The 23,651-nt window shown below is 39.6% G+C and overlaps 4 protein-coding genes across 4 annotated transcripts; 2 read left to right on the forward strand and 2 right to left on the reverse strand.

Moving 5' to 3' along the window:
- Positions 1–20: 20 nt before the first annotated feature.
- Positions 21–1,750, reverse strand: LOC140768905 (pentatricopeptide repeat-containing protein At2g20540). Its single transcript, XM_073109370.1, has one exon. The coding sequence runs from the start codon at positions 1,720–1,722 to the stop codon at positions 88–90; it is 1,635 nt and encodes a 544-aa protein (XP_072965471.1). The 5' UTR covers positions 1,723–1,750; the 3' UTR covers positions 21–87.
- On the forward strand, positions 1,524–4,412 carry LOC140768904 (putative pentatricopeptide repeat-containing protein At3g15130). Its single transcript, XM_073109369.1, has 2 exons — positions 1,524–1,650; positions 1,758–4,412. The coding sequence occupies exon 2, from the start codon at positions 1,763–1,765 to the stop codon at positions 3,815–3,817; it is 2,055 nt and encodes a 684-aa protein (XP_072965470.1). The 5' UTR covers positions 1,524–1,650; positions 1,758–1,762; the 3' UTR covers positions 3,818–4,412.
- Positions 4,413–5,285: 873 nt separating this feature from the next.
- Positions 5,286–7,060, reverse strand: LOC140768551 (U-box domain-containing protein 27-like). The gene has a single exon (XM_073108872.1). It carries the CDS (start codon positions 6,684–6,686, stop codon positions 5,445–5,447), a length of 1,242 nt encoding a protein of 413 aa, XP_072964973.1. The 5' UTR covers positions 6,687–7,060; the 3' UTR covers positions 5,286–5,444.
- A 15,116-nt stretch (positions 7,061–22,176) lies between these two features.
- Positions 22,177–22,977, forward strand: LOC140769256 (dof zinc finger protein DOF1.1-like). The gene has a single exon (XM_073109918.1). It carries the CDS (start codon positions 22,177–22,179, stop codon positions 22,975–22,977), a length of 801 nt encoding a protein of 266 aa, XP_072966019.1.
- The last annotated feature ends 674 nt before the right edge of the window (positions 22,978–23,651 follow it).

Genomic DNA, 23,651 nt, shown 5'->3' on the forward strand with positions numbered 1-23,651 from the left:
AAGGAGGATTTGTGTCCTTGATATCACTACCACGCTTTACAAAGTTGAATTCACTTGTTTCATTGCGTCGACTTTTTGGCAATAAAATCAGGCAAAATAGATGTCATTGTTTAGCTCATGATCTGAATCCATGCAGCTCTTGTTTCCTTCAGCTACGATTGATCTTTGAAGCCCATCGATGTCAAGATGGTAGGCCAAAAGATCAAGCATACAGCTTATCTCACCAAACTGAGGATTTGAATCATCTCCAGCTACAAACTCTTGCACCACATTGTTCACCTCAATCAAGCTACATCCTGGTGTTTTCTTCATGCTCTTGCTCCTCATCACTCTCCTCATACTTGCCACGCTGTCCCACCTCCCAGCTGCGGCATACATGTTCGATAGAATGACGTAGTTCCCGGTGTCGTCCGGCTCGAGCTCGACAAGCCGTTCGACGGCTTTTGTGGCCGTCTCGATGTCGCCGTGAGTTCTGCAAGCACTGAGCAAAGAACCCCAGATCGTCGCATCTGGCGGCATTGGCATGCCGTCGATAATTTCTACTGCATGAGCAATGCAACCTGATCTGCCAAGCAGATCCACCAGACAACCATAGTGCTCAATGCCAGGATCAATACCATAGAAACCTTTCATCGAATCAAAGTAATTCAATCCTTCATCTAATAACCCAGCATGTGAACAAGCAGATAGGAGTCCAAGAAATGTAATGGCATTTGGCCTCACTCTTCTGTCGTTCTCCATTTGGACAAAGAGTTGGATCGCCTCGCGAGCTCCTCCATGCAGCGCAAGCGCCGAGATCATCGTGCTCCATGAGATTACATCTCTTGTAACCATATCATCGAACAATTGAGAGGCTTGGTCAATGCTACCACATCTGGCGTACATCTCCATAAGAGCATTGCAAATGAAGGTCTTGTTAAGTAAAGCATGCTTGTCGCAGTATGCATGTATCCATTTCCCCAGCTCCAGAGCTCCTAATTGAGCACAAGCAGGCAAAACCGATACGACGCTAATATCGTCCGGATCGAATCCTTCCAGTTGCATTTGGTGGAAGATTTGAACGGCGTCCGAGTAGCAGCCTATCGACGAGTACCCTGAGATCAAAGCAGTCCAAGAGACCACGGTTTTGTTTGGCATTGAGTTAAATAAGGCTCTTGCTTTCCTCATCTGACCTAATCTGGCATGAGCTGAGATGAGGGTATTCCACGAGACTACATCTCTTTGACTCATTTCATCAAACAGGTTCCGCGCAAGTGCTAAATCATCACATCTAGTGTACATTTCTATGAGTGAGTTTTGGACGATAGAATTGGAGTCAAATCCAGATTTGATTATATGGCTATGAATTTGCTTTCCAAGATCAAGAGCGAGTAGACCTCCGCACGCCTTAACAACAAATGGATAGGTAAACCTGTCGGCAAAAATGGGATCTTGGCGTTGTGAACGCAACATTTGCATATAAACGCCGATTGCTTCGTTGCAATGATGGCTCTGGGTGTAGGCTTTTATCATGGCGTTGTAAAGGAAAACGTTGGGATCTTTCACCTGGTTGAAGACTAGAGCTGCATACTCGATTCTTCCATTGGCATTGCAAATATTTATCATTTGGGTTGCAAGGTAGCTGCTTTCGGAAAGGGAGGAGACCAGAATGTGAGCATGAATTCTTCTCAATTCCGCGAAGACGGTGCAATTTCTCAATGTTGGCATAACTTTGTCCTCCATTTGTCTAACCAACCAAGTTGGTATTCTCATTTTAGGAGCAATGGAGAGGCAGAGGATTGTGAAGCTCCTCAGTAGTTGCTCGCAGAGTTCGATATTGAAAGGTGGAATTCAGCTCCATGCAGCTGTTTGCAAGTTGGGTTTCGGTTTTGATATCATATTAAATAATGACCTCATAGATATGTATGGGAAATGTGGGAGAATTGATATGGCCAGTGAGGTGTTTGGTGAAATGGGTGAAAGAAATGTAGTGTCTTGGACTGCTCTCATGGTTGGCTGCTTACAACAGGGGGATCCCAAGGAGTCCCTCAGATTGTTCCATAAAATGGCCAATGAAGGTGTTAGACCAAACGAGTTTACGCTGTCGACCAACTTGAAAGCTTGTGGGCAATTGGGTGATGCCGTGCATGGAATTCAGATACATGGATTTTGTGTCAAGACTGGATTTGAACGGTACCCTGTTTTGGGTAATTCACTCATTTTTATGTACTCTAGAAGTGGCAGAATCAACGAAGCAAAGAAGATGTTTGATATTATACCATTCAGGACTCTCATAACTTGGAATGCAATGTTAGCAGGGTACACATATGGAGGACATGGAAGGGACTGTTTGCTTCTCTTTCGAGAGATGCAACAACATCACGTGGTGCCTGATGGATTCACCTTTGCCAGTTTACTGAAAGCATGCAGTGGTCTTGCAGCGGCTTGTGAAGGAACCCAAATTCATGCTTCGATGATCACCGGCGGGATATCTAGTTCACACAATGCCATTCTATCTGGTGCACTCATTGATTTATATGTCAAATGCCATGACTTACCACACGCAATGAAAGTGTTTCATATGGCCGTGCAGAAAAATGCAATACTATGGACAACTCTTATCATGGGCTATGCTCAAGAAGGGTGTCTAAGAGATGCAATAGAGATTTTTCGCAATTTCTGGAGCTCTGGAATCCGGATTGATGGATACGTTCTTTCCAGTATGGTTGGTTTATTTGCAGATTTTGCATTGATAGAGCAAGGGAAGCAAATCCATTCCTACTCAATCAAAGACCCATCTGGATCAGATGTATCAGTAGCAAACTCGCTCATAGATATGTATCTCAAGTGTGGACTGACAGAAGAAGCAGAAACTCGTTTCAGGGAAATGCAGACCCGAAATGTGGTTTCGTGGACTGTGATGATCAATGGGTATGGAAAGCATGGGAACGGCCATATCGCAATCCGAAAGTTTGAGGAGATGCAATCGGAAGGGATCATGCCCGATGAGGTAACCTTCTTAGCTTTGCTGTCAGCGTGTAGCCATGCGGGCCTAATTGAAGAATGTCGATACTACTTTGACAAAATGCTACACAATTGCCATGTCAAACCAAAAGTAGAGCACTACTCTTGCATGGTAGATCTCCTCGGTCGAGCTGGCCAATTGAAGGAAGCTAAAGATCTTATTCTTAACATGCCAGTGCCAGCTACTGTTGGCATATGGCAGACACTCTTAAGTGCTTGTAGAGTGCATAGAGATCTTGCGATAGGTAAGGAAGTAGGAGATATACTGCTGAGGATGGATAGAGACAACCCTGTGAACTATGTGATGATGTCTAACATCTTTGCAGAAGTAGGGGACTGGAGAGAGAGCCAGAGGCTAAGGGAGACGGTGAAAAGAAAACGGCTGAAGAAACAAGGAGGGTGCAGCTGGGTGGAGATAAATAAAGAGGTTCATTACTTTTATGGCGGCGATGATTGCCATCCTCTGACCGATAAAGTGCGTAAGGTTCTTAAAGAAGTCGAGAAGAGAATGAAAGAAGAGTTGGGCTACAGTTTTGGAGTTAGCTTCGCTTTGCATGATGTAGAGGAGGAATCAAAGGAGGAAAGCTTGAGAGTGCACAGCGAGAAGCTGGCCATTGGGTTGTGGCTGGCATGCAAAGGAATGGATAAGAGTGAGGAGGTGATTAGGGTGTATAAGAACCTGAGAGTATGTGGTGACTGCCATGAGTTCATCAAGGGGTTATCGAAGGTGCTCGGGAAGGTGCTGGTGGTGAGAGATGCTAATAGATTCCATAGATTTGAACGTGGTGTTTGTTCTTGTAAAGATTACTGGTGAGAAGTTAAACTCATACCATGGAAAAATATGCTTTGTCACTGAACCAAGAACTCCAGATGAGTTATCTAGGCCATGATCAAAGCTTATTCAGTATACAAAGATTGATACATTAACCAGAGACAAGCACAAGATGAAAATGTCTGCTAAGTTATTCACATTAGGATTTGATTCTATGAATGAAGTGATCCAGTTATGACAATGGGATGCTGGTTCAAGCTCGGTAGCATAGTAGAAGACCGAAGTTGCTTCATCTAGCTGGCATTTCTCTTTGTTCGGCTCACTTTCTTCCATTCCTTTAGATAATTTTGCCTCTTGATTCCTTCAAGATCAGAAATGTAGATTGAGAGGAATCCAACCAAAGGTGCATCTTTAGGAATCAGAGAGCATATATGATAAGGATGTCTGTTTGCCTGTTAGCTTTACTTCTCTCTTCCCTTGTCTTAAGATTCCATTCTATTCACCTTTTATGATTCTTTCCTGTCTGCTTTATACTCTGTTTCATGGCTAGAAAAGTGAAATCTTTTCCTCTCTTTGCTTACGCTATAAGGTTAGAAAACTATGAAGTGGATAAGAAGGGAAGAAAGGGGAACCAAGAGCCAACTAGTCGTCGGATACCAACTCTTCTAAAAAGTAGAAGAAAATAGATAGGGATAAGAGTCAAAGAATGAGAACAATCCTTCTTTAGCTCTCTCTCTTCTTTATTTTTTCTTTCATACGTCCCTTTTATAAGTTATATTCCTTGCTTTCTTTAATTCTTGATGGTAACTTCTCTTTGGTTCCCATTTTGTCATCTCTTGAAGCACGAGACATGGAGTTTGCATGTGGTCGGCAACTGGACAGCAATTTTTGTTTATATTTTGTTGCTTATGCCAATCGTGTGTATTAACTAATCTTGACTTCTTTAAGCATGAGATCCATTTTGATCTCTTTACCTACTCGAATTATTGGATATACTCGCATATGCCCTTGCGTTGCCCGTCTGGGGGAGAAGCCTTGACTATCCAAACGAACGAGTTATGTTATTCATCGGTATTTAGAATTTTGACTAGTGTGAGCCATCCGATTTCTAACTGAGATGTTAAATTTAGTTGGGAAGCTATAAATTTCTATTCTCGCTGTACAATGGGACTCTCAAAACAAAGCATAGAATTATTTCAGTTCTCGTTGGAGTACACGTCAGATATCTTTCCCCAAAATTCCACGCTATAATCACGATTTCCTCTCAGAATATGGGCACACTTCATACAGAAGGTTCATAGCTTCGATTTTCTATGGGAGTGCTAGTATAAGTATTGTTTAACTAATTATGATTTATTTTTTTAGGAGAGTTAATTTAAGTTATCCAACCTACTGCTAGAAATGATTAGTTGATCAATGAAAAAAAATAAAAATAAAAAAGTCCTAAAGAGAAAACAAATGTTTCTTATAAGCAGAATAATTATTCACTAAATACAATAATTTGAACAGATAAGTAGATCCATTTGAGATTAAACCAAATCATAAGAGGATTTCAAATTAAAAGGGAAGAATTTTGTTATTCTTCATTTAATATTATCAAAAATAAAATATTTATCCATTTACAAAATATGCACCACTTGTACCTTTAACTCAGTATTAACACTTATTATTAGTATGGCATTATATGAGTTGTCTTGGTATTATATCCAACGAGGCAATCCCTCCCATCCATCTCCGCCATAATTATCCTCAAAAGCTCCCCGGCCATCCTCCCCACCTCCGGCGACAACTCCTCCTGCATCACCACCAATAACTTTCCCAACGCACCCTTCTCCGCCGCCATCGCCTCCCTAACCCTTCCTTCTCCTCTTCCGCCGCAGCACACCTTCCAGAGCACCGCCACCGCCGCCTCCCTCCCCTCCCTCCCCACCTTAGTCATCTTCCCCATCACCGCCCTCACCACTGCCGCCGCTTCTCCGCCGATCGCCTCCCTCCCCTCCGCGCACCCCGTTGCCACCTCCATCAGCTCCATCGCCCTCTCGGCCGCCAACGCCGCCGTATCCTCCGCCGCGATCGCCTTCGCAAGCGCCGCCACGGCCCCTGATCTCACAATCCACGTTCTCGCCCTCCTCCTCCCCGCCGCAGCCACCGCTGTCGCCATGCACCTGATCCCCGCCTCCGCCGCCGCCGGTGACCCTTCCTCTCTGATCAATTTAACCAGCTCAGGGAATAGCTCCTCCCTCTCTGCGATCGCTATCTTCGATTGGGGATCGCAAGAGGAGGAGGCCAGGATCGATTCGACAATCCTAGCGGTGTCGATCCGGGATTGGATCCCGCTGCCCGATGACATCACAGCGAAGAGAGCCGAGACGGATCGGTCCAGATCCGCTACGAGGGCGGAAACAGCGTTCTCCCTGCTCCCCTCCTCGATCTTATCCGCCGTCAAGATCAACGCCAAAACCTTAACTGCCGCCTCCACCACCGCTTCAGATTCGGATCCGAGCAGCGGCGCGATCGCCGGAGCTCCGGCGGAGGCGAGGCGGTCGACTTCGGACCTGTCGGCGGATAGGTGATCGGCGAGATCGCGGAGGGGAGGGAGGGGGTCCGGCGAGCGGCGGAGGCGGTGGAGGAGGTTATCAGCTGAGGCGGAACCGGAGGCCCAGTGGTGCATGAGGCTGCGGAGGGTGAGGTTGGGAACAAGGTCGGTGGAGGGGAGGGGGAGGCGCGTGGCGGGGCACGTGCGGTGGCCGGAATCGAGCCACCGCTGGATGGAGGAGCGGTCGTAGGTGACTCCCGTGCATAGGCTCACCGGAGAGCGCATCACCTCGAGTGAGATCGGGCAGCGGAAGAGGGGCGGTAACCTCACCTCCAAGGGCGGCATTGATTGCCGATCCTCCTCGCTGATACCCATCGAGTCTCCTCTCCCGAAGAAGAAGTGGAAGTGGAAGTGGAAGTGGAGGTGGGGGGATTTTATGAATGGGTGGGGGAGCAGAGGGGAGTGGAAGGGAGTCAAAGGAGGATTTGGATAACGTGACAGAGTCAGCGGTCTAAGTCAAATGGATGATGTGTTCGTTCCCGTGCCGTGACAAAAGAGTGCCAAGAAAAGATGATACTAAATTACTAATATGCTGTCGAGAAGAGGTAACAGTGGAAATTAACGTCCCCGGCCTAGTCAGGATTCTTTTTATCTTTTTCATTGAGAAATTTAGTTAAATAGAACTAGCAGGATATTTTCTATAAATATTAAACATACAGCTTAATTACAAATATTGAAACTATAATTTCCTATAATTTTAATAAAAAATTATTTTTAATAGAATAAATCAATTTTTATGAAAAATTAGCGTTGTCTTTTTTGGGGGGTAAAACGACCTGATTTCATTTTGTTTGCAAAAATCAGTCATTCTTTTATGTTAGTTTTTTTTTTCTAAATTCATTATTTATCTCTATAGTAGTATTTTTCGAGTGATAACTTCGATTCAAGTTTTTTTTTTAAAAAAAATGCTTGAAAATGAGAATTTGATCAAGTTTGATAGAAAAACTAAATAAATGCTATCACGTACATAAACACTGTAGTTAAATATCATATGATGTGCCAGCCTTCTACTATTTATTAGTCTCTAGCTATAGTGCAGATAATTTATCAATGAACAGATGATCAGATGTTCAATATATGAATTAAAATCGATAAACTCGAGGGTTTGTACATTTCTACTCTACTTTTCTGCTATATGTTCCCGCATATTGATTTGCCAACCTGCTGGATGGAGTCTAGATTGAAACCGACTCTTTATTGCTCGTCAACGTGGGCGACTTGGACTATTTAGTACATTATTGATGATATTTTTTTTCTCGTTCAAAAAGATATTAAAATTTTAAAATTATTTATATTTTTTTTATAAGAAATAAAGTTGTTAATTGACTAGCGAACCTAATATAGATCCAGGGATTCTGGTTATACCTGTACCTTTGTTGGAGGTTTTTCTCCTTTGGTTTTATAGCTTTGAGCTTTTAATTTTTTAATGGAGACTTTTGTAATTATAAAAGTTAATTTATCTTTATATATATATGGCCTTCTAATTTTTTCTATGATTTTTTTTTGTCTGTGGGGAATTGTCAAGTGGGCCAAAAAGTATGGGCTGGCGAAGTCAAGCCTCATCTTATACAAACGCCAAAACCCACCACCGTTAGCCCTAGCATTCGTATGCATTTTAGTACTTCAAACATTTTGAAAAATTATCCATCAATGTAGAAAAAGGATTACTATCCCTCTAACTTGTATGTTAACATCCTATACCATCAGCTAGACAAATCAAAAACATATTAATTTATTAAGTAATTCAGTAAGAGAGATGAGCAGAGAGAATCACATCATATCATATCACATCAAGTTAACAAGACCATTACAAAATATCATGGGGAATTGTAGTCTTGAAACAACAATCCCCATTCCTTAGTCGGCCATTAAATTTTGTGTGAATATAACCTGACGACAGAATGGTCTTCTCTCTCTGTCTCTCTAACTTTTTCTCATTTTGCTCCCTCTTTTTCTTTTTTATTCCTCTTTACAATCTAGTACCCCCCCTGCCACCCCCCACACCCTATAAAAAGGAACATCTGATGAACTCTTTCCAATCCCGAATCCTGCCAAACTCCTATTCCTCTATGCTTCTTATCCCTGTCCTTATATATTACCTATAGCACACTCTTCTCCTACTTTACCCCCACATCCCTCTTCTCTAATGGGTCATCTCCCAAAAAGCCTAATTCTAATGCTCCTCCTCCTTTTCATCTTGGTCTCATCCTGCCATGGCTCAAGGAACACGCAGGATATCTACGTGAAGCCGGCGGCGAAGTCGTCGAAGGGGTCGGGCAACTTCTTCGGGTTCTTGCCGAGGGCAATTCCGGTTCCTCCTTCGGGCCCTTCGAAGCGGCAGAACTCCATTGGATTGGAGAGGCAGAGATCACCTTAAGCCCATAGCAGTGGATGCGTGTCACATTATAGTTTTACAGCAAGATTTAGTTTTCTTTCATACCGCATTCTTTTCTTTCTACCCTTCTGTTTTTGTCCTCAGAGTGATCAGGAGCATTGTGTTATCATATCCTATAGCTTCTGATTGCGAGCAAAAAGGAAACAATGATTAGTTTAAGTGTCTTTGTTGTAGAGAGAGAGAGAGAGAGAGGGGGGGCAGTGTAATGTAGAAATGACCTGCCGCTTTTGAGTTTGTGCAGGAAAAGGTTGACAAAGTGTGAACAAGTATTGAAAGTGTCTAAGAATGCCATTTATTATCTCTTGTGTTCCTTTGTCTCTCCTTTTGACAACTAGGGGTTTTGCAATGCGTTTGCGTGTGGAGAAAAAGACAATTATACATATTTGTCTTCTTTATAATACTTCCCATTAAGTACATGGGCCACTGAAAATAAGGGAAAGTACGTAATTAATCATGATTTAAATCTATGATTTACATGTACAGGCAAAAGTGATGATGGTCGTCGCGAGAGAACTCCAACTGTCTGTAATTAAGTTAGTTGTATTTACTTTTTTGGCTCCATGTTGCAAGTAATATCATTTCGAGTACAAAAAGGATCAAAGGGAAGAATGTGGAGAAGAGATGTGATGGTTTGATCAAATGGGAAGTTGAAGGTGAGGTGATCCGTATAGAGGAATGGGTGTCTTACCATCCTTGTACGTAATGGAGGATGACCCATTCGTGCGTTTCTCCAAATATCGAGAAAAATATTTCTGAGGGGTCCAATCTGAAAGATTACATTCTGTCCTTAATACTTGTTTGTCCATATATTTATATATATTTCTTTTGGGAAAGTGAAATAGTTGAGACACTGGCTATTTTAGCTAGAGAACGGTAAAAGATATATATATCTTCACTGTCAAAAAGAAATGAGCTGATTGATAGTAAAACCATGAATCGACTACTTTCTCATTTGTTTTCTTCTTTTTTTTTAAACTTTGCTGTATCAATTAATATTTACATATTAAACAATGTATACATCATCTACATATCCTATCGACTTGTAGGGCTTCAGGTCATGAGTAAGAGAGGATGCCCAACTAGAAAAAGGAAAAAGGAAAGAGAGATATGAAGTATTGAAGCTTCACAGAGTTAATAATATTGCTGATGAGTGTGTTGAGTTGTAAGCATATGTTTCATGCCAATGTCACTTGAAAACACTTTCTGTGAATATAAAGATCTTTAAATTCACATAAGCATAAGCACTAGCAATTTATGTGCAAAGAACATAATCATAAGCAAAGAGACATTTAGCTCTGAGTTGTAGAATGCAATCTTACACACCTGTCTAAAGAGGAACAAAAGCCTAGAAATATTATAATCATCTAACAGAAGATATGAGAACATAAAATAACCAGCGAAAAAGAAAGAAGAAAGAAACAATAGATTGGAAATAAGGGATTGAGGCATATGGGCTACCTTTGAGATGTAACTCGAATTGGATGACTTTCTTAAAATGATCTTCTCGTTCTTATAGTAAATTATAATATACCGTTTTCAAGCAGAATGCCGGCCTGGCTGATCAATTTGTGATGCGATCGGGCTCTAGGTCGGACCAGGACTCAGGGTGGTTCGTTCTCAAATATCACTGGACTGGGCTTCCATTGATCAAGCCCGTGGATCCTCCTAGACTTCCCTTCCTATTCTTATTTATTTGTTTGCCATTAGTTTCTGAATATTTAGTTCTTGAATTGGGCTTCTAAACTCGAACATCGACTGCTTGGAGATTGAGAACCTTTCGTGTTGTGATCCTTTCCGTAACTTACGAGTGCCTCTGTTTGGCTATTGATACTTATTGGTTTTTGGTAAGTTTTAGTTCTTCCATTCTCCCAAATTGCTAACAAATTTGGGGTTCCTGCACCTTAGTATGTGAATTTTGTGATGATTATGTATGTATATTCTACTTCTTTTTGGTTCTTCTACCTATTGCTATATTGGGATCTTAATTGCTGCAAGATGGTATGTTGGACCCAGTGTTGCTTTTCTTTTACCCTTCTCTTCAGGTGCGTAAATTGTTGGGAGTTTCTATAAAAGCATATCCCACACAAGTAGGAGTTAGGATTCTTGGTCGGTCAAGTTTCTCTAATGCTAATGATGTGTTGAAGTACTTTGATAGATAATGACAGTTGGGTATGTAAGTTTCACACAAAGATGATCAAAATGCATGCTTTGATTCTCATGATTGTATTTATTAGAATCTAAAAGTATAAAATCTAACGCTCTCTAACAAGTTAAGTTTTTAAAAGTAGTTTGTGAGTTAACAGTATTAACAAGTGTTTTGAATCTGAATTCTCTGAAGACATTCTTGTTGCAAATCAGTAGCTGGTATCCAGAAAATTTGGACACAAATTTTCGTTAATGGAGTTGTTTGTGGATCAGTGAAAGGATGTCTGGTTCTATAGAGAGATGCAATTTGATGAATCGATGCCTCCTCAATTAGGCTGTTCCAGTGAACCAGGTGGGGTGAAGTATGATGTAGAATTAGAGAACTCTGGGTTGCAAAAGATTGTAGAAAGCATTGTTTTTTGAGGAGAATTCTACACTCTATAAATGGTTTGGAAACTGGAAAAAAAAAATACTGAAGCTTGATGAATGTCGTGAGTAGAGGCTGCATGCAATCCCTTTAAAGCTTAATCCATTTTATTTCAGTTGGGTAGACACCGAGAGAACCCTTCAATGTCATAAACCTGTGAAAGTGATTCCTTAATACCACAATCTCAGAGTTCATGTCCTTTCTTTTAATTCGTTGATTGTATGGCTATCACTGAGTTATGTTCACTTCAATTCTGTTGACGAAAAGATACTTCATCAGTGGTTCCACTTGCACCGATGGAAAAAGTCCGTATCTGGGTAATTGATGAGAATCATGTTATCAATTTGGTTGACATTCGGAACATTGTAACTGGCGTATTCTTCCAAGAATGTTCTCAAAGGATGGTGATCGCATCAACAGACTCCATTATTCAAGTTCACAGCCGATCTGACGTCCTCCACAAACTCAAAGGTGGAGGATTCTTTCTTTCTTGTGATTAACAAGTTATCGTGCAGATTAAGTTTTGTCTCCAGAAGGTTGTTCTTAGGACCATTATTTCTTTTGATGAGATTGGAGAATTAGTTCTAGGATTAAATGACTAATTGTGAAATTCCATTAGTTCCTTAAAAGAAGAAATTTGTTTTCAAATATGTTATACAATACGTCAATACCTAACCATTAATACATGATGCAGGTACCCGGAGATCTATAAGAGTTTGGTTTCGGCATCATCTCTGTATATATCTGGAACTATGAAAGCCCTGTTCTCTCTTCTCTAAACCGATCACAGACGACAGCGAAGTCTACTTGAAAGATGCATAAATTGCAGTATTATGGCCTGACATGAACCAAAGAATCAAATACTCAATGTTCAGAATTCTACCAAGACTTGTCGAAGTGAGAAAATTTCAAAAATCTGAACTCAGATTTTTCCTATTAGAAATGTGTTCTTCCTGACCAACTCCTTTAAATTAAAGCCTTCTGCAACTTGGCCATAGGAGAAGCTTCCTCCATCGCCTGACCAAGCTGAGTGTCATCAATGTCAGCACTAAGAAGGTCTTCCATCTCTTTGTAAGGTCATGGTAACAGGAAGCTGCAATGGGATCATCAGGCGACCTCCTATGCAACCTCAAATGAAGTTTGACAACTGCAATCTAAAATTAAATTAAGCTATACCATAGTTTCCCTTCTTCTTTTTTCCTTTGATTGCCTGATTCACTTAATTCATGCCACTATATAAAACCGCAATAGACTCATGCGTAATGATTTTATTTTTCAAAGTCTAGTGTTGTTAAATGGTTTACGATAGCTTAAAGATCGCCTTTTACATATAAAAAAAATGCCACCCTATGTGTCATTTTCCATGGAAATGTCTTCAGAACAGTAGCCAGCCTTAGATTCTAGAAGGTTTTTAGGCTACTGCCATGTGTTATGACCAACAACATTTCATGACTGGATCTATTCATGCACTTGGAATGTGCTGCATACTTCTAGAATAGTTAAAATATATTCCTAAACTATCCAGTTCGTGATTGAGGATGACTTATCAAGTGAGTTGCTGAGACGTACGTTGTGATATTTTGCCAACAACCAACAGCGATAGCAATTGGCTTCAATTATTTCCACATTGAAAACAAAATTTTGGGTGCTTGATGAACCTTTAAGCCAGACATGAAACTGATGGGACCATTGACCATGGAAAGAGGCCGAGCTTTGTCAACAAAGTACTCTTGGGAGACCGGAGCGGTAGACAAGTCCCCGTTAGGAGTTGCAAAGTCAACTCAGGATCGTAGCAATATCTTAGCAAATCCTTCTGTAGGTAGTATATTCTCGTCTGACTCCTAAGCCATGTTCATTTTGAGGATTATCTTTTTACCTATTTTACATTAAGGAATATTATCTAGACAAAAGAAAAATTAAATTATTTTTATTCTAAATTATAAATATTATTAAAATTATCATACACATAAGCTAGCTTGAATCATCATCTTATATTTGATTTGATTAAAATTATATTTTAAAAAAAATAAAATATCTATTTCTTTCCACAAAAGTGACGAGATTAATGAAAATTTTATGTTAGAAATTTTTTTTAATATAAGTATGCGTTGCATATCTATAATAAATTAAAATACTTCGATTTAAATATATATGTTAAATTAAGAGCATTTGAATTAATTCTTACATTTTAATTGCATTTTATCTGAACTTTACATCGGAACAAAGATAGTCATTGCATTACTATTTTAGATTACAAGTAAGTATTATAATATACGACTCTAGATCAGAGGTACAATTTTAAGTGTAAGAATCTAAAATAACTATTCTAAATTTTTCTCAAAGCAAATAAGTCCTTAGGTATTAGAATAGCAACGATAGTTGAAAGATTTTGGAGGTTTCTTCACTTTGTGCTCTCACGATCAGAGTTGAGCTTCTACGTTGTTTCTTGTTATTTTATAGTATTATGCTTTGTTTAATTATTTCCTTTGGGTTGCTATCTGCGCTATGCTAGCAGAGGTTATGCGGCCGGCCATCGGCTTACAAATTCTGAGTTAAATCTTTCCTCTCAATCCTATGATCACTGCATTTAGAAACAAGTTTTGAGTCTCCTTGTACAGGTGTGCAATTATGTGCTCCCATTCCTTCGAACGTATTTATCAAAATTGTTGTATGATATGATGCTTAGGGTAATTCTTATGGACTGCGTTGATCTTGGCAATATTTGCATTGGCAGGCTTGTATTAGTTAGTGTCTTGAATGTATATAAAGTCTAGATGACTAAGTGTTAGAGCTTGTTAAGGTTTAATATTTATCTCTCCCTCTCTTTTTTAAACTGCAAGAAGACCTAACATAGCGAGGAAATAAACAAAATTGAAAGCATGCAAGTAAAAACAGTTTACAGAGTAAAACTTTTATTATATCTTCATATAAAAGTATTTATTAATTTCAATTAACATAATTTATCCGTAGCTAGTTTTATTCAATGATATCAGTATGGTGTTACAGATGCATCTTCCTCTATCAGACAAATAAAAAATTAATCCAACTTAGATTGGTGATGTCACATAACTTTGAATATTGTATCATACGGCCCTCAAGAGACGAGGCCCATTAATTAACAAGCGTGGAACTTTGTCTCCATCGATGCATCCAGCCATACATCCTTTTCTCCAACTGCTTCCCTTCTACTCCATTGCAATTACTCATCAAAACAAATACTAAAGATCTGGGTGTTGACGAAAGAACTCCCAATAAGCAGTAGGAGAAGGCATGGGTGGGGTGGATAACAGAAAACTAGGGCTAGCCAGGGTGTTTTCTGCAAAATTCTCCTTGCCATGCTGCTGTTGCAAAGCTGGGCTGAGCTCATGCAAGAAGTTGAGAAAGTTCACGTCCGTCAAGGGTGAGAAGAAGTTAGGAGAAATAGATGGAAGAGAAGACGGCACTGGCGATAAAATTCCCGGATAAGATCCTATTCTGTCCACTATTCTTGTACCGCTATCAGTCCCTATCTGATCAATTAACTCGTTGTTGTCCGTCCGCGTCATCTGCCGTTCTGTTTCACTTCTTGATCCGAGCTCGGTCATGGCTAACTTAGCCGCAGGGGACAAAGGTACTTCTCCTCTTTTATCCGAGAAGGAAGTAGTAGTAGTAGTAGTAGTAGTAGTAGTAGTAGTAGAAGATGATGATGTACCAGTTAAGCGTTGCACCAGCGACATGAACTCACTAGGGTTTGTGTGGATGACCTTCGGTGATATAGCGTAGATTATGACCGGCGGCCGTTGCTGACGGAGCGGCGCCACGGACGGCTTCTTGATCTTGCTGGATTCCTTGTGTACCTTGAGAGGCGCCGGCCGAGGGCCGCGGAGTTCTCGGCGCGGCGAGGAGCTTGAGTTGAAGAGCTCAGAATCCATGACACGTTATAGTATTGATGATGGAGAATTAAAAGAGGAGGAGGAGGAAGTGAACAGCGCCTTTGATAGGTGGTAGTTCAGGTAGATATAGAAAGCCAAGTTTTGATGTGTTAGCATACAAGTCAATGGAGTAATGGAGTGCATAATAATATGATAGCAAAAGCTAAAGGAAGAAAGGAAAAATAAAAATACCGGTGGCCCTTGTGGACTTGTGAGGACCTTTTCCATGGAGGCAATTTGGAGGACGTGGTGAGGGGACTCTTTCCACCAAGCAGCCTTTCATGGCTGATGTGCGCTCTTCTGAATGGTGGACAAGTGGGCCCCCGTGGTGTTTGCATGGAGTTTGATGTTTGACAGTCAGTAGGCGGGTGCTGGGCTGGTGGTCAGATTTCTAATTAAGACCCAAACAAACCTATTATTTCGTCTGATGTGGTCAATCGGTCGGTCAACATTTAGGACTTGGTCAGTGTGGAAGCCATCCAATCATAGCTCGTTATAATTGCTTCAAGATTCGTGTACTTGGTCTTTTTTTCTACCATGCAACATATTGAGTTAAATCTCAAGCAGAATAACCGACAAAATTTTCTCTAGATGATTCAAAAAAGTGGTGCATCTAAAGGTCCGACGAAGCCAATACCTTTTTTATATAATAAGAGCGATGAAGAAAAACCTGATGCTTGACTAAGAATAATTTGCCTTTCATCTTTTGCTCTTCGAAGTCAAATTACAAATTAGTCCCCCCACAATCTACGATGCCACCCAAAATAATAGCAAGAATGATAATAATATTTTTCTTGCCCGTAGATCCTCCAACCTTAATTTGTCTTATTTCCTTGTCCCAACGATGGTAGCGGTAGCTTTTGTTTTTCTCAACATGAGGCCTCCACGTGGCAAGCTGCCCTTGAGACTTCACTCGACCTAGACTTTTTGGACAGACCTTGCAGTTTGTAACGTTAGGACTTAGGAGTTATACACACGTATCTATGTTGGTAGACAAACTGCATGCGTGATTTCCGAGGTCCAAAGCTCTGAAACTATACTTGGGGCCTTAAACGGGCTAAATATAAGTGGGCTGGGATTTGCAGTTTATAATAGATGCCGATATATTAAGTTTGATTAATATAAGTTTAGAAAAGAAAATGGAGTTTAGACATTTTATAAATCCTAGCACTTCGGACATATCTACCTGCCCAATAGAAAACGCACAGGTATTAAAATAGGAGAGAATGCGAAGGCTAAAGTCAACTATGAATAAGAACACATTAGGTTAGGATTGGGCTTGCCGCTCTATATTGGGCTGGGCTAAGATAAGCCCATTAATTAATGTGAGTATAGTTTTAAGTCCAAAAGGTTCTTCCACTGACCCCTCGACCTCCTTAAATTTAGAAGAAAAGAAAAGTACTCATAATAGTGAAATTTCGAGGTCTATGTCTGCCAGGGAGAACTATACAAAATTGTACGAGCAACAAAAGAGTCCACAAGGTTATGACCTATTGGCTTTGTGATAAGTAACTAGAAAAAGGTTATTGTTATTGTTTGTTTTTAATGTATACCTTTTCTTTAATTGATATTTGTATTTATACCTAATATATACATTGACACTCTTCACTATTACATTTTAGTAAATATAAGATTAAATCTCAATAATTTATCTTAACTAAAATATCTTTTATATCTAAATTATTTGATTTTTAAATTGTGCGTTAGTCGAAAAGGTATCCATTCAATAAATATCAACATAAGATAGATATGCATATAAAAATAATATTTTTGAAAGATAAACATAAAAAAAAAACTCTTTTATCATCTAAGATAAAAGAGAGAATTAACGGTTAACAAATGTAAGAGTATAATAGGAACAGTGAAAATTTAAAAATATAATCGGCTTAATATGTGATTACTTATTTCTAAATTATAATTTCTAAGTTGGCATAAATTAACGAGTTCTTTTGCATATATATTTATGTATATATCATTTTAAAATTTATATTTATACATATACCCTTCACAATATTCTTTGACAACTATATTATCTTAGTATTTTAATTTAGAGTAATATATGTATATATATATATATATATTGCTATATTTCTATAACTAATTTGATGAAAGCTAATTAAATTCTATCTCTTTGATTATTTTTTTAATTACCTATATATATATATATATATTAGTTTAAGATTGATTTAAACTAAAATTAATAATATATAGAGGTAAAAATTAAAATTAGATTATCTACTATTAAGTGACATCTCCCATTGTCAATGTCTAATCATATATTTTGCAATTATATTTAAAAGAGATATTTTAATTAAAAAAGATAATGTAATTTAATTTTTTTTTAATGTAATGTAGTGTTGAAATCGATAACGACTGTATCGAAATTAAAACTGCTGTTAAAATAAAATTATAAATATTAGAGAGGTATTAAAATATTTGCTAAGACACAAAGACGGAGAGTAACAATAGAATTAGAAGCACCACGTAACCATCTTAAAAAATATTCTGGAGGGGAATTAATTTATTGATGATAGTACACCACATCACCATCTCGATGGGTGTGCAGAGTTGGGAAGCAAAACCATGTGGAAGCTGCTGAGGAGGGTTGATGGTGGAATGGTCGTATCGAAGCAAGCAGCTTCTCACAGATATGAACTCAGAAGCCACACGTCTCTACGTACTGAGAGAGAGAGAGAGAGAGAGAGAGGAGGAGGAGAGAAGAGAAGAGAAAGAGAAGAGAAGACTTAATTATTGAAAGCAATTATCCACTACTCCTTGCCGTCCATGAATGCCCATGCCGTCCATCCAAAGCATCGCCATGGATAATGGATCCCCCCCTCTTTGTACCTTGACCCAAAGGTTTGCCCCAAGGAAGGGATATGGACAAAGCTCACGGCTTCCTTCACGTGCCCCTGCCCTAAAATAATGCCTCACTGCTCGGGCCCATCCATGCATGGACCCTTGGATAATGCACACTCGCTCTTATTTAATTACTTAGGATCGACGTGGATCTTTTTTCCTGGAAGAGAATTTTTTAATTTTCTTTTAGAACTCTTCAAATAACTCCCACTTATCATTATATTCCTTAAGATACCGGAATTATCATATGACTTATTTAGAATTGTCATTATAATTGATTTTTAACGAAGTATTCCTAATTAAATTATTGCTAAAGTTATCTGAATACATATAAATGATAAAATAACCCTCTCTTTTTAAGTTTATAATGTAACAATTTATCAATAAAATTTATTTCACATAATATTTTTTTGTTATACTAGATTTTGGGTATTATATTTGATAGCTCTTAAATTGTTTTAATAATTTATACAAAAGCAAAATAGTTTTTTTTAATATGAATAATATATTTTAGTCATTATTAGTTAGATTAACTAATAAAATAATATTTTTGAAAGAGCAATTAATATTTTGAACAATGGCGTGTTAATTGTGAATTTTAGTGATAATTATATAAAAATTCACACTTTATATTTTAGTGATGTTGTGACCCCATATCTGAGCTATTTATAAACTGATCGCTGGCTAATTGCCCTTAAAGTTAGACTATAGTTTATTTAACTCTAGAAATGTAATTATAAAATTACCCCTGGAATACTTTCTAATATAAACTGCACAAACCGAATTTACCAAAAATACCCTTGAAAATTACTCCAAAATAGGGTATTTTGGTATTTAAAAAGGTAAACTAAGTCTACTTAACGGCATATTAATTTCTATTTAGATACTACTTTGCAAGAGACTATTAGCTTAAGTTATTTTAGAGTATGATATGAGAAGTATAAGCAGAAAGGAGAGGTTGGATTTCCTTTTTTAATTAAATTTCTTACTGAACTTTAACTTTTTAATTCTCCTTATCTCTGGTTTACCTAGTGATGAGTGGAAATATAGGAGGAAATTGAGAAATAGATGGATGGTTTGGTGAGAGCAATGACTATTGTTGCTTGTGGAAGTATATCGCCTAGCTACCAACTTATATGAATAATTGCAAAAATAAAAGAAGTAGCTAACTAAAGGAAAGACAAATGGTGGTTGAGAAGATTGTCCTCCAAAAGGCTAAAACACTACTAGATTTCAACCACATGTATCATATTTACAATCTCTAACTATGATCACTCCAATCAAATGTGAAGTGGATAGGAAAATGGCAAGACAATGGCAGATGCAGCTCTAGCAATGAGAAAAACAACCCAATCTAAGAATTGACTCCCCTATTGCATGCAAGAAGCGTCAGTTCCTCAAGAGTGGGTGAGGGCAATCAATGTAAGGGAAGAAGAAGAAGAGGTCACATTCTTGAAGGCCCACCAACCTCGAGGGTTTTGTCAAATTTTAGCAGCTCGTCTCTGTCGATCTCGCCACGGACGTTCTTGTCGAGTCTCATTGATCCAGTGATGGATGGGTTAATTAAGAGTTAGGGATGGACCACATCGATCGATCGAGAAACGGTAGGTAATCAATGTAACAGCTCTAGATTGTTCAAGCCTTCGTAAGTGCATTCTTTGTTAGAAATATTTACATCTAAGTAGGGAAAAATTCATACGGTCATAACGTTGTGTAGGATCCACCTGTTGGATCTAAAGATTTTTCTTGTTCTGTTTTACTTTTGTTTTTTTTTTGTTTTTGTTCGCAGGAATTACAGTGGAGGTAGAAAGTTTTCTTTTGAGAATTCTACCTCTGGAAGGAAATATGAAGATTTGGAGTGTATTTATAAACCACCGAAGGCTATTTGACAAATGATTTCGATGCCCCGAGTATGAAGGCAGCTGGTGTTTGCCTGGAAATTTATAACAGCGACCTATCTTTAGGTTTGAAGACCTCCTTCCATATGCTTACACGAAATGGAATTTGAATGAAAGATTTGGCTTATCTATTTTACATAAGAATTTCAGATGAGAAATTTTTATTTGGATTTTGCTTCACTGATTTACTTGTTGCCGCGACACCGGAGCCAACACCAGCTTCCAAGCCAATGAGGAGCAAGAAGGAGCTCACCGGCCATGGCAATGGCGAGAGAAGGTTCCTGCTAGAGGAGAAAGAAGAAGACAGCGAACCCTAGCAAGAGCTGGATTTTAGATTTAGTTCTAGGGAGGTGGGCAGTAGTAAGACTCGATGCAAAATATTGGATCAATTGATCCGGTAATTTCTTAATCTTAAATCTCTTCCATGATTGAGAACTCTATATCCGATTATGCACAACTAACTTTACATAGGTGAAGCATCGTTAATTAGAGGGAGAATTCTTTAACTTTCTCTCCTCTTCTTGTTAGTATTGTTAGTGCGATCGAATGTTTCTCTACCATCCTCATTGAATGTGACCAAAGACACGTTGTACAATAGCTTTTAAGTACTTGATTCTTGTTGTCTCTTCCCTTGGTTTGATCAATTCCACGTAGTACTCTTACTTTAGGTGAAAATCCTCATGTTAGAGATTTAACAACGTTACCTACTCATGGTACGAAGTACAATAATATGAAACAGTACTGCTGCACAAATGAAATGCATCTTGAATACGAAAATAACGAGAACATAGCTAGCGTTGAAAATATATATACCAATGATAATTTTGCTATGGGTAACAATCATAGTCTCGGACTTGCAGATGATGTTTGCCGTTTACCTATGTATTATTGCATGGACCACAACAAAAAGAAAAAAAAAATCTTTGGACATGAAGGAGCTTTTAGTAGTACAATGTCTAGCTCTAAAACATCACCTTATTACATATAATTTCCCAGATCTATTAAGTGGGAGAAAATTATTAGCTATAAAGTTTGTTGAGATCATGCCTCCATTCATTGATTTGAATCCTAAATTCACCTAGCTAGAGCTTAGCTGTCGGATCTAAACCCATGGTGAATGAGGTCCGACAGAGTCACAATCTATACATCCAGATGACATCATATGACTTGCTCTGATCCTGTGGACCACTTGGAACTGGGAGACCACTTTGGATCAAATGCGGCAACATGGGCAATACGTGTTCGCCCAATTCTAGATCAAAGCTGTCATCTAGGTTGTTCCTTATCAGCAGGACTTTTCATCCTGACTAATCCTCACTTGCCTATTGCTACGTGCCTTCCAAATGAACTCGTGGTCCACTTCATTAAGTTACGATTTCGTTTAGTTCATTATATATATATATATATATACAAGGGACTTCATCTATATTTCAAAATTTATATGTACTAAATTGAGAAGATTTTGTAGAGCAATCTCCAAATTTCTTACACCCATCGTTTCCCGTGCTCCGGAGGAATAAAGAGACTAGATACCGAGGGGATTGTCTCCCCTGAGCGACCCCCCAATCCGGAACTAGATTTCATCCTGGTCCACCACCCATCTGCCGCCACGTATACTAGGCAGCGGCACGGCCTACCCGCCTACGGAGAAGTGACCACCACCTCCGCACCGTCCACTTCCCCATCCATCCAACCACTAAGCAAAAACAAAGCTCCTTTCCTAAGCTAACCAATAACAGTACACCAAGAAGAGTAATTACGGCACAATTTATTCGTTTTATTAATTATACCGGGATGACCACAAAAATAGTACGATCGAAGTGATAGAAATATATAGAGACTTTCGGGTAGATCCTGGGTACTCGTGGCTTAGAAGTCAAAGAAGTCACATCCCTAGGTCGGGCTGAAAGCCAAGCCCAAATCGATGTGGTACTAACTCACATGCACATGCATCGCTAAGTAACCAAACCTCCTACTCTCCTGTACCATTTGTTGCAAATAAAGCCAGCCTACCCCTCTCCCCTCTCCCCCTCTTCCCCCCTCTTCTCTCTCTCTCTCTCTCTCTCTCTCTCTCTCTCTCTCTCTCTCTCTCTCTCTCTCTCTCTCTCTCTCTCCTACTCATGCAATGTTGTCTTCTCGCGAAAACCTCCTCCCTTACCCCTCCCGGCCGATGACGGCGGTAGACCGCCGGTGGAAGCCGAACGTCGAGATGGCGCCCAACTGCCCGAGATGCGATTCCTCTAATACCAAGTTTTGCTACTACAACAACTACAGCTTGAGCCAGCCTCGTTACTTCTGCAAGGGCTGCAGGAGGTATTGGACTAAGGGCGGGTCCCTTCGCAACGTTCCGGTAGGCGGAGGGTGCCGCAAAAACCGGCGAGGGAAGCCGGTGAGGTTACCGACCGACCAGGTCGCCGCCACATCTCGTAACGGCCCGATACCGGGCCCAATCCGGCCCGATCTCGCGCTCGACGGCATGGTGGGCAATTCCAACTCTTGCCGCCCTACCGCGGCCGACGGCTCCACGATTGACCTGGCCATGTTGTACGCCAAGTTCTTGAATCCGTGCACGGAGCTAGAGGGCGATAACGTTGGCATGGAGTTCACCGGAGGGATCGACGAGTCCTTCGACGCGTTCGGGGGTCACCAGATGGCTGTGACGTTGCCGGATAATGATGGATTCATAGAGTGCAACGGAACAAGTGAGCATATCGTCGGAGAGATGAACTTCTCTATGGATTCAAGTTGCTATGAGTCACTTGCATATCCCATAGCAGGTAACATCAACAACGTTAACTTGCTGTCATCCAATTGCTCACTCGCTCCAATGTTAGCTTGGGATGCAACCAAGAACCAATCCTTGGAATCGATCCCGGAAGACAGCATGGCTCTTCATCAGAACATAATTGCGAGTGATTGGAGTGCATTGGACTGCTCAGCTCTGGAGGCTTTCTATATAGGTCCTAAATGATTAAGATTTGTATACGTATGCGTGTTCTTAATTAATTCCGTTTCTTGATTTTTATTTCAAAAGTTACAGATTAAGATGTGGAGAGAGTGGGAGTAGATGGTGATCGATTAAGGTTCTTCGCATGAGAAGATTTATGTAGTAGGATGTACACTTGTGAAATGAGAATACATGCAATAAAAATGCCACATTTCCTTGGCAATTTAATTGTAATTGCTAACCGGATCTAATTACTTTTGTCCTCTCTTTGGTGGCAATTGAGCATTAGTTTTTATGGTGGCGTGATGTACTGTGGACCCTATTCTAAAATGTGACTAGTCACAATAGACAGTGACTTGAACAGTATCAAACTCAGAGAGAGAGAGAGAGATTTCTTGTTTTCTTGTGGAAGAGATCATAGACCACATCAATTCCATCTCATTCGGACCTACTTCTATAGGATGTAGGTGTTCTTGCTGATAAGAAAGATCAAAGATGCACTTGGGATTCCATTTACCTATTCACAACTTCTACGTAAAAAAAGTGGCCATTTATCACATTGATTGAGCCACCAAATCATTAGCTCCAACGTTATTGAAGGAGAATAATTTTTTTTTAATATTATTGATAAGGATCATAAATTGAAAGAAGCAAGTTTTATCAAATTTAGACCTAGTAATCTATAGCAGTTTCATTTT

This window comes from Typha angustifolia, chromosome 10 (genome assembly GCF_048772165.1).
Source record: "Typha angustifolia cultivar Huaian chromosome 10, ASM4877216v1, whole genome shotgun sequence".
Classification (NCBI taxonomy): Eukaryota; Viridiplantae; Streptophyta; class Magnoliopsida; order Poales; family Typhaceae; genus Typha; species Typha angustifolia.